General features: G+C 44.1%; 1 protein-coding gene across 1 annotated transcript in view; it reads left to right on the top strand.

The window, feature by feature from the left end:
- The first annotated feature begins 7,715 nt into the window (after nt 1-7,715).
- LOC126101463 (aquaporin AQPAn.G-like) overlaps nt 7,716-17,881 on the top strand; it is a 33,172-nt gene continuing 23,006 nt past the window's right edge. Inside the window, exons 1-2 of the mRNA XM_049912115.1 lie at nt 7,716-7,953; nt 15,759-15,982. Coding sequence (XP_049768072.1) covers nt 7,716-7,953; nt 15,759-15,982 — 462 coding nt within the window. The remainder of the gene's footprint in view (nt 7,954-15,758; nt 15,983-17,881) is intronic.

Genomic DNA, 17,881 nt, shown 5'->3' with positions numbered 1-17,881 from the left:
AATTACTCGTGTACCATCTATTCAATGTCTTCCAGTTCGGGTGTGCGGCGTCTCCTTGGAAGACCACAGTCAAGCCTGTTGACGGTGAAGGTATCCCTTCTTGAAGCCGTTGTGTAATTGCGGCGAAAACGGTATGCGATGGAGTGGGACGTTGTGGAGAAATTTCTTAATAAAGGCGAGCTTAGCAGTTCAAAAGGATCATGTCGGTGTATTTTGCAAAGATATACTCAACCATGTTCCACTAACACTCACAGACGCGGGAATGAAGGTCGACCCAGGTCAGAGATGTAGGACAGACGTCAAATGACATCAGCCGATCCGACATAACCACTCCTCACCATGACTACACTGCTGGAAAACCTCCCTAGCAAACATGTTTTCGCGGTGGTCTAGCGCTTCTGGCGCTGTAGTCCGGAACCGCGGGACTGCTACGGTCGCAGGTTCGAATCCTGCCTCGGGCATGGTTGTGTGTGCTGTCCTTAGGTTAGTTAGGTTTAAGTAGTTTTAAGTTCTAGGGGACTTATGACCTAAGATGTTGAGTCCCATAGTGCTCAGAGCCATTTGAACCATTTTTGAAACATGTTTTCAAACGGCTGTAACACAGAAGTAGTACTTTCTGGATACGGGTTCCTATACAAAATATTATGTACTCACTCTCCTCTACTGTTTCACAGTTTCCCCACAGTATTTCTTTTCAGATAGTAAATACCATGTTGTAACGGGAATTTCAAAACGACCTGCGATTTACAAAACTACAGCTTCTACGTCCATGAAGATATAAGCGTAGGATAAGATACATTTTAAGTTGTGCATAGATCTACAAAGTTATTTCCGCGAGAATGACCCAATTTCGTAACTGTATATATTTTACGTGCTGGCACATATAGTTTTGGGATATTTTTGCAACTACGTTTAACATAAAATTTTTGAGAAACGCTCAATGTGGCCATACACAGGATGCACGGCAAACATCCAGTCAAAATAGGTCCTACATTTTCACCAGCTTGTCTGTACTTACTATTTTTGCGATGAGGTATAGCAATACAACAAACGTCTTTGAAAGGGGAAGCACGTAGACACAGTGTTTCATAAAGACCTACAGATAAAAGGATGAGATCTGGCGACCTAGGAGGTCAGTGGAGTAATGAGAGATCCGTACGCCCTTTGTGGCTGATCCACGGTTCAGGCAGGTTATCGTTAAGAAATACTCTTACGTACAAGTGCCAGTGTGGTGGTTCGTCCGTCTCTTGGAAACTGAAATTTTCGGCATGTTCTCGCAGTTACGGAAAACCCGCAATGACACAACGAGCAAGGAGGCTAACAACAATAGAAAGACCATAACCAGCAACCGCATGAACTGGAACTTATAGCTGGCACCAAAGTAAACTTCTATTTCAGACGTACCTGGAATTTCCCGGATACATATTTATTTGCTTTCTATTAGTCCAACTTCTCCCCCCTAACTTTCTCTTTCTGCCCAGCTCTTCGTCCATCTACCATTACCCTCTTTCCTTGTCAATCTGTTCCTCTCCGCCACTCTCTATCCACCTCCTCCTACCCCCTCCCTCTGCACATCTCCGTTTGTCCCATTCTCTGTCCATCTTTTTCTGCCCCCCCCCCCATCTCTCTGTCCTCCTCCTCCTCCTCCTCCTCCTCCTCCTCCTCCTCTTCCCACCCCCCCTCCATATCTGTATCCATGACTATCTTCCCCCTCTTGCCTATCCGTATTTTCCTCCGCCTTCTCTTTACTTTATCACCCCCACAGTTGCTAGTTCTTGCCGCCACAGTATTTCTTTCCAGATAGTAAATAATACGTGCATCATGTTTGGTTGAAGTCGATCCAGGGGCTTAGGAGTTTTTACCTGGGGTTTTGCCCACATGCGCACATCTCATATACAGGGTACGTCGCTAACTATTGTCACCAAGAATAACTCCGAAAGTATGATTGGAGCTGACACGTTTGTGGGACAAAAGTTGCATGGGACAATGGGGGCCATAATATGACGTTGGTCTTTTTGTTGCTAGGTGTGGTCGCTTCAGAGACATGAAAGTCAACTTTATTTTTTAAAATGGGATGCTGTAGTTTGGTCCTTATTTTCTGATAGCGGCTATCGAGACGAATCCAATGATGTGTAACAGTAAGATCTTTGAAGCCACAAAGGTGCATGAAAATCCATTTACAGAAGGTGTTCGAAGTGATGACCGTTGGTATCAATGCAGTGCTGCAATCTTCTTATCATGGAATGAGTGGCATTCCTTATCACATCAGCACTTATCGAAGCACATGCTCTGACAATTCTCTCTCGCATATCTTCAGGTGTAGTTGGAACATCTTTATAAATAATGTCTTTTACGAATGCCCACAAGAAAAAAATCCAGAGGCGTCAAGTCTGGCGAACGAGCCGGTCATGATACATCTCCTCAGCGTCCAATCCAACGATTTGGAAGTTCTCATTTATAGCCATCAGCGAAAAATGTGACGGTCACCCATCGTGTTGATACCACATTCTGTTCCTTGTTCCTAAAGGTATTTCTTCCAATAACAGACATAATGTTTCTTGCAGGAATGTGGTGTACTTCCTACCATTAAGATTTCCTTCGGGCCGACAATCCTGTTCCCCAGAATCCCACGCTATACATTCACCGACCACGGTTTTCGCAGCCAACATGGATTTTCAGTTGCCCAATAATGCATGTTATACAAATTAACATTTCCATGGTTCGTGAACGTAGCCTCATGAGGAAATAAATTCAAGTTAATAAATAATAACTGTGTCATCGCTCTGAATCTGAAGTTGAGCCCATCGGCAGAATTCAATATGACGCATATAATCAGTACCAGTTAATTCTTGGTGGAGACTGATATGTTAAGGATGATATTCATGGCGATGCAGAACACGAACATCCCTACTCTGGCTCTTGCCAAATTCCCTTGCGATTTGATGCGAACTAACACAAGGATCTCGAACCACAGTGGCAAGAGTGCCACTTTCCGTTTCCTCGTTAGTAACTTTCCTTTGCCGGATACGTTTCCGATGCGTTACAGATCCAGTTGGTCTCAATTTATCATGATAATGATGATGATGATGTCCCATACTCAGAGGAGCATAGGGGACGATGCGGGAGACCCGCACCGCCTTACTAGGCAAGGTCCTAGTGGAGGTGGTTTTCCATTGCCTTCCTCCAACCGAATGATGACGATGCAGACGACACAACAACACCCAGTCATCTCGAGGCAGGAAAAATCACTGACCCCGCTGGGAATCGAATCCGGGACCCCGTGCGCGGTAAGCGTGAACGCTACCGCAAGACCACGAGCTGCGGACAAATTTATCACACACACATTTAAATGTACGACGTGTAGGGTGAGTACGTTGAGAATATGTTTCAGACTGTAAGTCTCTAGCTCTCACTGAATTTCGTTGGCATTCTCCGTAAATGACTAGCATATCTACTTTTTCTTCGAAGTAGTACATCATTCACATTTGCTCAATTCAACGACACCAGTCTTACCGTTCCTATTAGTGTAGTATTGCGAAACCATCGAATGGTGTTTACATGTCAGTGGCACGTTACATGGATACGCCGTATTCGGCGAATATTTACTATTTGCACAATATACGAGAGAGAATTGTCAGAGCATGTTCTTCGATAAGTGTCGAAGTGATGAGGAATACCGCTCAATCCATGATAAGATTGCAGCACTGCATTGGTACGTTCATGCCACGTTTTTGAGCTTCGTTGACCTTCAAAGACCTTACTGTTACACCAAATTGGATTCATCTCCATAGCCGCTATCAGAAAATAAATACCAAACTATAGCATCCCATTAAAAAAAAAGTTTATAACACTTCCGTCTGCTACTGCTATACCATAACCTCGGAACTGGAGGCAGTTTGCAAACAGAATTATTTTGTTAGAGTAATAATGGTATAAAGCAACAGAGCAGTGCTACCCTCTGAGAGGAATTTTGTTAGGTTGACCATGTTGTACCTAACGGGAATGGCTTATCGGAAATGAAAGTCAAAATTACGTAAATATTCGAACAGTAACAAACAAAATGTTGCCTATCTGCACTGTTCAACAGATAAAGAAAACGGTCGCCAGCCTAACTAGGCAAGAGAATGATTAACATTCTCGTTCAAGAAAATAGTTATTAGTAACTTTAATGGGTAAACACAACCTATACTTTGTCACGCGAGTGCAGTGAACTCTGACACATACATATGTTTACGGTAAGAATGAAACTAACAGAGCAGCACAAACTATTTGCAAAATTATAACAGATACCGAAACACACTATTACTTTCAGGGCTTACACAAAGTGAATGGTCTTTATAACATTACTATTAATATGCACTTCTAATACACAAGAGAGACAAACACTTAGCGATCATGAACATATAATTTTCTACTATTGCAGTTTCCCACTTTTATTACAGCGAAACACAAAATTAACATATATGTAAGATACTGACTCACCTTCTGCGATTTACAACAGGCAGTAATGTGATCATTTACTAAGCAAAACTTTATAAGCCTCAGTCTTAAGAACTTTTAATTTTGAAGTTGGCAACAGCACTTTAATAAGCAGTTTTAATAGGAATACTTTCAGCAAACAACATTTACTTTAACTCACTCTCTTGCCACATTAACTTTAACTTTCTTTTTACTATGTTGAAGAGGCATTAATGAGCAAAATACTGGGCTTTAACGTTCTTTTAGTAAGGACACTCGGATATCACTTTAGCTCAAACGGAGAGGAACCTGAGAGGTGTTATGATGAGGAGAAAAATCAGGGTAGGTACATAAATTCAGATATAAATTACCTTATATTTGAGCACACTAACACATCCATTAAGCTGATCCTTCACTGTACATCATTGTAGTATTCCGATGCAATGATTGCGCAATGTGGTGGCAACTGCATGTTGTTAGGTGGAATTGCAGGTAGAATTGCGTCCACTCTGTCATTTCTTGGTGGCGATGATAGATAAAAATTCCAGAATAGTTCCAGCTATTTATCCATCCATCCGAGGCATTGGAAGGTAGCAGAAAAAGCCTCTCTCGGAACCAGCACAATATGCATCCTTTACATGGCAGTGCACAGTTTGGTAGCTTGTCCACGACTCGTAGCTCGTCCCCGACTCGTAGCTCGTCTCGTCCCCCACTCGTAGCTCGTCCCCGACTGACTATCAGTTCCACCTTTTCTACCTAGGCCAACCACAATTTGCGCGCGCTACACAGTTCCGTTCCCGAGGGGAACCACTACACCTTTTACATACAAATTAACTAAGTGAAGGTCAGCAGTTTACATAACAGCAAACAAACACATTAAATAAAACAGAACATTTTCACATATTGACACTTATACAAAAAATTATTCACACAAAATTACAATCATATACAGTGAGTTTTGTCCCCTCCAAATGGGACAAAGCATTTAAATGACAGATACACTAATTTGCATAGAAACAAACCATGACATCAAAGTTTGTACAAAGAAAGGAGTATACAATTTAATGTTATCGATTCAAACAAACACATTTACAGAAGCACAGCAATGTAACATTAAATGAAACAAAAGCAAAATAAATCAGTACAGCATTAGAGCTATGGTGTTAAAAGTTGACCTTCATATCTCTGACGCGACCCCATCTAGCAACAAAACACCGTCGTATTATGGCCCTCGTTGTCCCATACAACATTTGCCCCACAGACGTTTCAGCTACTATCATACTTTCGGAGTGAATCTAGGTGGCAATAGTTAGTGACTCAGGCTGTATATTTCACAAATATCAAATATGATTCACACATATTTGTACAAATGTTTCATCTGTATCTCCAGCGAATTTCGCCCAGAAGTTTCGTTTTACACGCACCTCAGTGTTTATGCCCTCAAATCTCTTGAACTGTGTGTCGTATAGTGATATAAATTTTGTAGGTTCAGCAGCATATGCGTATACTGCATGCGAAATGTGTGGCGAATAGAGAAGGTAGCAAAGAAGGAATAAATTTAAACATGGTACATGATGTGACATTTTTCTGCACGAACAAGGAAAATATAGTAAGCGATAGACTTTCATCCTTCCATCATTTTGTGGAGGTCGCTAGCGGAGAAAAAATTAGTAAAGAAACTAAATTACGTATAAAGTTTGCTGCAAGTCACTAAATTCTCTCATTTTCAAATACTCCAGGAATAAATTCTAGGTATGCGCTTGTGGTGAGTTACACTTCTTCTCACGCCACCCTACACCGTTGATAGGTAGGTGTTTCTTACCACCACAGCGTTTCTTTCCAGACAGTAAGTGATACGTGTACCAAATTTGGTTAAAACCAGTCCACTGGTGTAGGAATTGATGCGGAACATACAGGCGTATATTTTTATGTGCCCATGGATTTCATTTCTATCTTCATTCATGTAGAAGACAGAGTCTTGAGAAATCAGAGGAATGATTTTGGAACACCCTGCAGTTAGAACATTGAACTGTCTTTTGTGCATACTACTTAGGCTACAAATGGCAACCATTTTACTACCCCAAATATCTTTTCGATTAGTTATCAAATCTGTTTTCAATCTCTGTTGTTCGAGAATTACGAAACGCAAGTAAATTCAATAATCTTCCTATTTACTACAAAATAGATTCGTTTTTTAGACGTTTGCCTATTAGTTACTGTTTGTAATTAGTGAACTACAATCTAAACGCTTTGTCTTTTTGTCTGTTTCAGAAACCGATTCACGGTAGCATCTGCGAAGGTTTTTGTTCCAAGTAACGTCGTGAGAAACCAGGAAGTAGCAGGTGACAATCACAGAAGACACGTCGCTGGATTTCATTCAAGGCGACAACTACTGTAGGAAGTATCTTCGTCAGCCCAACAAAAAAGTTCGATAGACACACTGAGAAAATTACAGAAGTATCAATTACAACACAGTACACTTGCCTAACTGAAGCTTGCTTTACTTTTCACAGACTTATTCAAGTATTTGATCACTTTGACTTTTATGTTTTACATCATATATCTTGGTAGAATTATTCGTCAGAAAAGAATTCTAGTATCAAGAGGTTTCACAGTGTTTCATAAATTTCCTTTATGATAATTTTATGTTTCTTCAGAATGGCCTTTTATCCTTAAAAATTTGAGTGTCATTAGAGAGGAGAAATTCTAAAATTTCTAGCTACTTACGGAGCAGGAAAAATTTCTTAGAAAAAGAAATAAAATAAGCAAATATATCTGAAGGAGACTCTGTAAAGACACAGATCAACACACGTCTCTTGCGTAAAGTTCCTGTTATTGCAGTATTCATAGTTTAATATAATAGTTCCTTTTGTTTCAGTATTACTTGTGTTTAAAAGCATAGTATGTATGGTTCGTACTTGTATACAGTATTGTATTGCAACGCCGACATTTACTGACAGGAATCGAGTGAATTTTCCAAGAAGTATATTTTCAGTTTGATAATACATTCTGAGGTATAAACAGAGGAACAGTGAAATAAAGTTGAAACCATCGTCACGAAAACGTAGGAAGAATTACCCAGATTGTGCGAACCAGCCCAGCTGCACTCAGAAGAAAATTACAGAAAAAAGAAGTAAAGAATAGTGTGAAGAAACTGTAGAAAGGAACTGAACGTTTGGAACCGTTACCAGATTTAAGGAATCTGAGTTCAGATAACTCCAGGTTGCCACAGATTGTTTCCATAGCTGTTCAGGAAAATGGGCGGATTGTACTCAAAACATGGACCACAGCGCGACACGTGCGTGACCACTAGTGCCCTGGCAGACCGCCAGGGGCAGCACCAGTGCTCCGCTGCCACGGCCGGCCTGGACTACGCAAAGCCCCCGCCAGAGGTCATCAGTGTGCGTTGTCCGCCAACTCTCGCCGATGGCCAGAAGACGCCACGGAGTGATGACGATATACCGGTGGATCCTTGCTGCGAGATCATCGTTCATGGTACGTGTCCGTAAAAATTTTAGTACAAAGATTTTAGGAGGTGGTGGTATAGATTAATTCAAGTAAAGGTGTCAAATTTTTATTGGTCGTTTCTTCCACAACACTACACCATCCGTACTCCTTCCTGTGCCCTCCACTGCTCTTATAACCCTCTCCTCTGGCCATAGGTCAAGTAGCAATTGGCCATCGAAGGATCACCTCTGTTTGGACAAAATAGTTGCTCAACAATCCCTTTGAGCACCTTATCTTTGGCCTCTTCTTCAAAGCCCTAACTGTTACCTGTGCTACTATCTACATCTGAGCTAATAATCCCATCCTCCATGATTTCCCCACCCACATCAGCTCTCCTATATTATTACTGCTGATCACAATATCCATAACAGATCCTGTGCAGAACTCCAGTGGTGGCTTCAGTTTACAGATTCCCTCCAAGGTGACATTGTCCCTGTACTACAGCACACATGTTCTGAAAGCAACATCACCCTAATGTCACCCTAGCATCTCCCAACCTCCTTGGACACCTCACTGCAGAGAACCTCATTCGACTTGAAAGTGAGCGCCTACCTGTCCTCACCATATCCTACACACTACCCCGTCCCCACACACCCCATCCCAATCTTCATCTAAAAGCTGTTCACAACTACTCCTATGCCTACTGAGAATCCATAGATACCCAGATAGGAAATCCTAATCCAGTGATATTCTCCATTTCACAGCCTTCCTGCAGCACACATTATAAGATGCTATCCCTGCCTATATCCATACGAAAGCCATGCATCTTCGTCACCCCACTCTCACACCACAAGCTGCACTCCTTCGCTGTGAATCCAGTCAATTATATCGCTCCTTCCCATGCGCTCATGACCATGATGCACTCACATGCCACCAGCAAATACAGTGAGACATTAGAAATTTACCCAATGCCAGAAAACACTGGGACTGGCGCCAGACATGCTTCAGACTCACTACTACACTCCCAGTTACATCTTTCAAGTACTGGAAAGCAGTCCACTGACTTACTACCACCCATCCAATTCCCCACTACCCAATCCTTCACAACACAGGTCCCTTACCTGCCCACTGGAGCAAAGCCAATCACTTTGCATCCTATCTCTCCAACCTCCTCTCAATCCTCAATGATCCTCACTTTGACTATCCCAAATTCCCTGCTGTCTACAAAGGCACAGTTACCACAGTCCTATGTGCCATAAAACAAAAAAAAAACAGACCACAGTCCTACCCCTGGCTCCCAGCTTGGGTACCTGAACAAAACATCAGAAACAGAATTAAATAGCCAATCACAGCACAAGTCATGAAACAAGTATTTCACAGAAAACACAACACATGCCCTGTTCCCGAGCATATTAACTATCGACACCTCAAAGAATGCCTTATCTCCTGTCTCATCAACCTTGCAATACCGTATCACTATCCTCTGCACAGGCTACTACCTCGGCCTGTAGAAAACCTCCAAAATCATACTTTTCCTTAAACTAAATAAACTTGTCCCTCCAATCTGCCTCATCTCAATGTTTAGTGAGGTCTTTGAATCCACCCTCTCCTGAACCATCCACTGACATATGCACCATCTGCTTCCTGCTACCCAGTGTGGCTTCTGTCCCTCCTTCTCAGCTGATGAGCTGATGATCAAATTCTGAATCTCGCCCATCTCCTATCCCAACAGCTGTTAATCTGCCATACTTGTCTCCCTTGATCTAGAGAATGCATAAAACTGCATTGGCATTCCAGTCTTCTTTTCAAACTCCAGACTTATGCACTTCTAGTCAACCATATCCACCTTATAAAATCCTTCCTACTCAACCATTCATCCTATGTCATTGTTAACACCTCCAACTACCATACTTTCTATGCCACTGCAGGCATGCCCCAAGGTTCCTCCATCTCATCCCCCACTATCTGATGCTTCACACCATCCCTTACCTGAGACCTGAGCAAAGCCAGTCCAGCGGAAAGTCCACATAGACTAAAACTGCTAAAACGACTAAGTTGCTGAACATAGAGGTTACACTCCTTCACTGTCCTTCATGCATACAAACCCTGAATCTACCCCACCGTTTGCTATGCAGATGTTGCATGGAAATCTGCCCCACTCGAGTTCTGTAAATCCCTTTAGATCCTGGAATGCCATGTACTCCGGCCCACTTTAAGCATGCTGTTGCCTTTCATCACAAGGATCCTCTATTAACTCCTCAAATTCCCACCTCTCCTCACTCACACTGAACACACATGAGTAAACTACACCATCTGCAGACTCAACCACAACCACCCCTATTGTGTCCCCTCTTCTTTCTAATCCTAGTGTGCTGCCACTCCTCTGCGTTCTCAGCATCCTCCGAATTTCTTCACTGAACCATAGTGGGTCGTTTCCATCCTTTATCCTCTCACTAGGCACATAACTCTCCACACTATGATTTACAATCTGCTTAAACTTTGCCCATAATTCCTCTACATTCATCTTACTGGAACTAAGTGACCTCAGTTCACTGTCTAAGTGAGATGTTAATAAATGTTAATCTGCTCTATCTAGCAGAAACACTCTCCTAGCATTTTTGACTGATTTATTAACTTTCGTAATCGTAGTTGCTACAATAACATCACGATCGCTATTCCCCCTTTCTATACTGACTCTGCTGGTATAGTCCGGCTTATTTTTAACTAATCATCTTAATATTACTTTCGGTCAGAATAATTAGCCAACTATTCTTCTTCCTTTAATTAAAATGAATAAAACTTCCGTTTTTTTATAGTTGGTAATGAAATGGTACACATAAACTAGTTGATCAATTTTCAGTAAAACACGTGATCACTAATTATTCACGGCACTTTGTACGCTCATGTTGTGTCATGCTGAAATGCTGTTGACTGTGAACTATTTAACAGCCAAGACACACTCCACAAAATAAATGGCTGTGTAATGCAAGACTCAAATCTGGACTGAATACAATTTTACAATCTAACGATATTTACAGTATCCGTTCAGTTTTGATATTTTCACATCTCAATGCTCATAGCATGTTTTGAGTAGCTTCGTTTTCTGCCAAAGAGCTATGATTTGCATCTGGTTGACGTATAATGCTCAAGCAGCGTGAAATTTAGTTGTCTGGTCTTCTCAGATCTCCACGAGCTTATGGGCAACAAGTGACACAAACACTTTGTATTACATATTAAACAAATAATATTACGCTACTGGCCATTAAAATTGCTACACCACGAAGATGACGTGCTACAGACGAGAAATTTAACCGACAGGAAGAAGATTCTGCGATATGCAAATGATTAGCTTTTCAGAGCTTCCACACAAGGTTGGGGTCGACAGAAACGTCCGATCCCACGCGTCGGCTTTGACCCGTGCTGTAAGGGTGTTGTCGTGTGTGACGTCATGACGGCGTGGAGTTTGGTTTGAGTGTGGCTGTCTCCAGTTCTGTTTTATCTTATTTTATTTACTTTTCTGATCTGTTCGTTCTATCTCGTGAGATTTTTTTTAAATTTAAAAACACTTATTACTTATTTTAATTATCTGTTTCCTCCAATTTCTGTTTTAGTTTACTATATTTATCTTTCTGATCTGTTCGTTCTATCCCGTGAGATTTAAAAAAAAAAAAAAAACACTAATCAGCTACTGAAGCATCTTTATCTTCTATGGGTTGCAGGGGTTACGACCCCTGAGGAGGTGGGTGGGTATTCATGCATGGCTGTCTTCACTTAAACGTTGTAGCTACGCAAGGCATCTAAATTTGTTTGTATTTAGTTTGCCCCCCACCCAAAACACCCCATTTCCCACACTTGTCCCGTTAGTGTCATTAGGCTTCTTGTGGAAAGTGTGTGTGTGTGTGTGTGTGTGTGTGTGTGTGTGTGTGTGTGTGTGTGTGTGTGTGTTTTTTTCTTTCCGCCATATTTGTGACGTCATGGGTCAAAGCAAACGGGCGGAATCGGACGCTTCCGTATTTCCCAAGGTTGGCGCGGGTGGCGACACCTACAACGTGCTGACATGAGGAAAGTTTCCAACCGATTTCTCATACACAAACAGCAGTTGACCGGCGTTGCCTGGTGAAACGTTGTTGTGATGCCTCGTGTGAGGAGGAGAAATGCGTACCATCACGTTTCCGACTATGATAAAGGTCGGATTGTAGCCTATCGCGATTGCTGTTTATCGTATCGTGACACTGCTGCTCACGTTCGTCGGGATCCAATGACTGTTAGCAGAATATGGAATCGGTGGGTTCAGGAGGGTAATACGGAACGCCGTGCTGGATCCCAGCTGCCTCGTATCACTAGCAGTCGAGATGACAGGCATCTTATCCGCATGGCTGTAACGAATCGTGCAGCCACGTCTCGATCCCTGCCTGAGTCAACAGATGGGGACGTTTGCAAGACAACAACCATCTGCACGAACAGTTCGATGACGTTTGCAGGAGCATGGACTATCAGCTCGGAGACCATGGCTGCGGTTACCCTTGACACTGCATCACAGACAGGAGCGCCTGCGATGGTGTACTCAACGACGAGCCTGGGTGCACGAATGGCAAAACGTCATTTTTGCGGATGAATCCAGGTTCTGTTTACAGCATCATGATGGTTTGGAAGCGAGTATTCATCATTGCCATAGTGGCGTATCACCCGTCGTGATGGTATTTGGCGTGCCTTTGGTTACACGTTTCGGTCCCCTCTTGTTCGCATTGACGGCACTTTGAACAGTGGACGTTACATTTCAGATGTGTTATGACCTGTGGCTGTACCCTTCATTCGATCCCTGCAAAGCCCTACACCTCAGCAAGATAATGTTAGGCGCCCCAGTGGTCCCGGTCGCCTACAGTGGCCTAGATGGCCGAGCCGCGACCTCTCCAGTTGTCAGGATGCTAGGAAATGTCTGTGGACGCGTCAGAAACGCCAAAGAAACATTATTAATTCATAACACCTTTATTCCTGCCGAGTACAATGTGGCTTGGTGATACCAACGACCTTCCCCGAGTCCTCGGACTGGTAGCGATGACACTAGCTCCAGGTCGCACAGTCTTGCTAGTGCAGCGCCGCATGCTGTGACGTAGTGAAGGAATGTCCTTACTTCGTACTTCAGCCGCGCGTGGCTGGTGGCGCGCAGCTGGCCAGCCAGCCCGGCTGCAGACAGCTAGCCGCTGCACGTAGGAGGCTCCGGGTTGGAGTCCAGGTGCTGTCGGCACGAGAGGCGTTCTCGTAGTGCTGAGTGGACTCCATCCCACCCCATCTTCTCCCCTGCTCCTCCTGGTGGCTCGCCCGCGGTGGACGGACGGAACGGGCTGCAGTCCCCCAGCGTCGTCGGCTCACCCGGTTGTGACGGAGGATGCACAGGGTGTAGGCCCCGCACGATCTCGACGAAGGCTCACTGATGTGGTCAGCATTGGCGGCGAGCGAGTCTGCTAATCCTGGGTTGATGATTGACAGCGGCAGTAGAGAGGACCAGAGGTGGTACTGTCCCCTCACGTCTGCTGCTGGATGGGCCGCCCTTACTGCAACATCTCCTTAATAAAGATTAACGTGTCGATCACCGAGCTGAGCGCTACGCAGCGACCCAGTACACATCTAACTTCAAGTCTAACTGCGATTGCCCTGTTGCCGAGGCTATCAAAGCTGGCGTATTTAAAGGAAGCACGAGCGACGCCCTGACGTCGTGCTCGTTTGTAATGAACGCATTCGTTCCACTTATACTGCTGATTCATCTGTCGTACTCGCCCCTTAGGTGTTCTTGCGACAGAGTTACGTGTTGTTACGGCAGACTTAACGTGAAGTTGTGAAATGCAGTACAGCTGATGCTATACCTCTGTCTTACACTCTACGAAAGTCTCTGCCTGACACAAACCCCTGTGCTAAGCAATTCTCTCTTGCCTGTTGTGTGTAACCAGGCCATTGCCCCTGCGTGACGTCGCATTCCGATATATGTGCAATTCTCCTACCTCTTGGCTAACCTACTGCCTCTGGCTCTCGGCATAGGCAACGAAACTTTGACAATATTCCACGTTTCCAACTCTTTACTATTCCGCGAAACTACAATAATGCACGACCGCATGTTGCAGGTCCCGTACGGGCCTTTCTGGATACTGAAAATGTTCGACTGCTGCTCTGGCCAGCACATTCTCCAGATTTCTCACCACTTGAAAAGGTCAGGTCAATGGTGGCCGAGCAACTGGCTCGTCACAATACGCCAGTCACTACTCTTAATGAACTGTGGTATAGTGTTGAAAATGCATGGGCAGCTGTATCTGTACACGCCATCCAAGCTCTGTTTGTCTCAATGCCCAGGCGTATCAAGGCCGTTATTACGGCCAGAGGTGGTTGTCCTGGGTACTGATTTCTCAGGATCTATACACCCAAATTGCGTGAAAATGTAATCACATATCAGTTCTAGTATAATATTTGTCCAATGAATACCCGTTTATCATCTGCATTTCTTCTTGGTGTAGCAATTTTAATGGCCAGTAGTGTATTACAAATGTAAACCAAATACAGTTCCTGAAAAAAAGTAAAGCACTCAGGAAGGGATGGGAAAAGGAAATGAAACTTCACGGATTGTGAGAACATATGTGAGTTTAATTCAGTTACTTCGATTTCAAGTCAAATTTTTATAGAAATTGGCAATATGAGCCCAATTAACAGTTTCACTTTGGATCCACCGTGGCCTGGATGCATGTACTGATTAGACTGGGGAAGGTGTCATACAGTCATTCTATCTTCTCCTGGATACTCGCTGGTACTGCACAGTGCCACCAGGGGCATCCAACATCGCGGAAGGCAGTGTTCACGATGTTTTGCCTTATCAGTGTGTAGTGTAATATAATGCTTGGCGGATTCCAGGAAACGAACGTGTCGATCGGTTGGCCAAGCAGGCCATCACTTCGCCACCCCTTGAGCTTGGTCTCGTGGAAAGAGACCTCCGGTCAGCCCTACATCGCAATGTGCGCGATGTCTGGAGCTCTGAATGGTCTGTCTTGAACACGCCAAATAAGCTCCGCATGGTCAAGTCGTCCACGGCCGTATGGGACTCATCCTTGAGGGGCACGCGTAGGGACTCAGTGGTTCTCTGCCGTCTCCGAATTGGACATACGCGGTTGACCCACAGCTATCTCCTCCGTCGTGAGAACCCGTCCAAGTGTCGCTGTGATGCAGGGCTGACAGTGGTCAAACTTCTGATATACTGCCCCCTTTTAGCCCCCTTGCGGCAGTCCTTTGATTTACCAGCTGCACTTCCTTTAGTTCTACGTGACGATGCCTCTATAGGACTCAGTTTTACGTTTTATCCGTGTAGCTGGATTTTATCACTCGCTCTAGTGTGGGTGCTCTCGCATGATTTCTCAGACTACGTCCACTCCAGTGCCTTTTAATTGTGACGTGGATACCAAAATAGTGTCTTTTATGGTAACAAGTTGTGTTGGTACCTCTATCAACGCTTTCCAGCTGTTCTTCATTTGTAGTTGAGAGGTTGACCTTTTATCTGATCTATCAACCACTGTAGTCTGTTTTACTCTGGTCAACTATTTGCTCTGCTCCTTTTAAGTGTCCTCTATTTTGTATTACTGCGGTGTTCATTTTAGCTCTGTAGCCCTTGGTGTTCCCTCCCTCTGGGTGCAGAGGTTACGCGTTTACTGTATAGGCCTTTTACAAGTGTGTCTGTTTGGAACTGGGGACTGATGACCTCGATGCTTAACCCCAATAAAACCCCAAAACCACCCACCCACCCAATGCTTGGCGATACGATATAATCCCTTTGTCAGTGCAGTGTTCACAACTCGCTACAAAAACTTTGCGTGCTGCAGGTGTGACGACGGCGTTCCGGCGGCACCCCGGGACGGGCTACCCGTTCGGGCAGCTGTCGCCCCAGCGCATGCTGGTGGTGTTCTGCGCCGAGCTGCTGGGCACGGCTCTGCTCCTGTTCATGGGCTGCATGGGCGGCGTCGCAGGGCTCGCCGGCCCGACGCACCAGCCGCACCCGCTGCAGGGGCCGCTCGTCTTCGGCATGACCGTCGCCTCCATCATACAGGTCGGTGGCGTCGTCCACATCGCACTCGCGCAAACGACATGCCCGTTATAAACTGCAATACCATCGAGACAACATACAATAAGCGTCAAACTGTACTGAAATGCAGGAGGATCTGCAACGAATTGACGCACGGTTCAGTGAATGGCAATTGAATCTCAGTGTAGACAAGTTTAATGTGCTGCGAATACATAGAAAGAAAGATCCTTTATCATTTAGCTACAATATAGCAGGTCAGCAACTGGAAGCAGTTAATTCCATAAATTATCTGGGAGTAGGCATTAGGAGTGATTTAAAATGGAATTATCATATAAAATTGATCGTCGGTAAAGCAGATGCCAGATTGAGGTTCATTGGAAGAATCCTAAGGAAATGCAATCCGAAAACAAAGGAAGTAGGTTACAGTACACGTGTTCGTCTACTGCTTGAATATTGCTCACCAGTGTGGGATCCGTGCCAGATAGGGTTGATAGAAGAGATTTTACTAATCATGAAAGCGTTACGGAAATGATAGATAAACTCCAGTGGAATGCTCTGCAGGAGAGACGCGCAGTAGCTAGGTACGGACTTTAGTTGAAGTTTCGAGAACACCTTCACAGAGGAGTCAATCAGTGTATTGCTCCCTCCTACGTATATCTCGCGAAGAGACCATGGGGATAACATCAGATAGATTAGAGCCCACACAGAGGCATACCGACAATCTTTCTTTCCACGAACAGTACGAGACTGGAATAGAACGGATGAACCGATAGAGGTACTCAAATGCCCTCCGCCACGCACCGTCGGGTGGCTTGCGGAGTATGGATGTAGATGTAGAAACTGGCTCAAAGTGTACTACAAGCCTTGAGGATGGGGGGAGGGTGCAAATTTTAGCAATTCAATGCAACTGCACAACGTAGGAAAGAGTAATGCCATGACGCGCTGTACATTCCGTATAAAAGGAAAGACTACGCAGCGGGTTTCAGATTCAGAAGAGGCATTTGAATTGTTGGTTGGTGGAAACATCGTCTTACGTATCTAGTGACAAGAACAAATGACTATGAACACCAAAGTTTTAAACATGGCAACATGTGGCTGTGCAGGTATGAGTAGCCCTTAGAGGCTCGCCTTCACACATTCCTTTTGAATTTTCGTGACTAAACCCCTTCTGGCTTGTTATTTATGTTACACTTGATACGTGAATACTGTCTCTGTCTAGTTTTGTCAGTACTTCCACTTTTCTATCTATAAAAATTTTTCTTCCATAAATTTGTTATTATGTTATAAACCACTCTTAGAAGCGTTGAAACCTGGTCAATTAGACTACAGAAAGTGTGACCGAGGGCTCATTTGTTTCATTTTCGACAGTTTGATAGCATCAAGATCCTGGCCTGTCGAGAATGGAGTTAACTGTTCTAGATACTGGAGTTTGGGTTGCCATGTGTATTTGATATCAATGCGTTTAGGAGGGCTATAGTTAATGTCATGCACAGTATTCACTGTCCAAGGTGACTAGCGCTCGAGAGGACGTTCTTTTCTCCCAACTGTGCAATATCATACATTGAATCAGGAAATGAGCTTGTTTGTAGGAAGCTTCCCTTGACACGGCAGCAGAGAGAGGCGCTGGTAGTGGTTCAGCCACCGACAACACTGGAAACAACAGTGGCATACCGTCCCTTCAGATCAGTCCCACTTCTGCGATCAATGTGCTGTGCGCCAAAGTAAACGTTATTGGATTACATTCCTCTTTGTTATTGAAACGTAATACACAGTCACAATCTGTGTCACTTAACTTGGGCAGCACACCCACGAATGTCCCATCTCGTTGCACGCCATTATTTCAGTTTCTGATAGATGCATCTTACGTCAGTGGGAGACTGGATGGTTGCAGGTGTCGGACAACAAACTACGATCGCTCAAACC

This window comes from Schistocerca cancellata, chromosome 9 (assembly GCF_023864275.1).
Source record: "Schistocerca cancellata isolate TAMUIC-IGC-003103 chromosome 9, iqSchCanc2.1, whole genome shotgun sequence".
In the NCBI taxonomy this organism is placed as follows: domain Eukaryota; kingdom Metazoa; phylum Arthropoda; class Insecta; order Orthoptera; family Acrididae; genus Schistocerca; species Schistocerca cancellata.
This window is presented reverse-complemented; position numbering and strand designations above follow the sequence as displayed.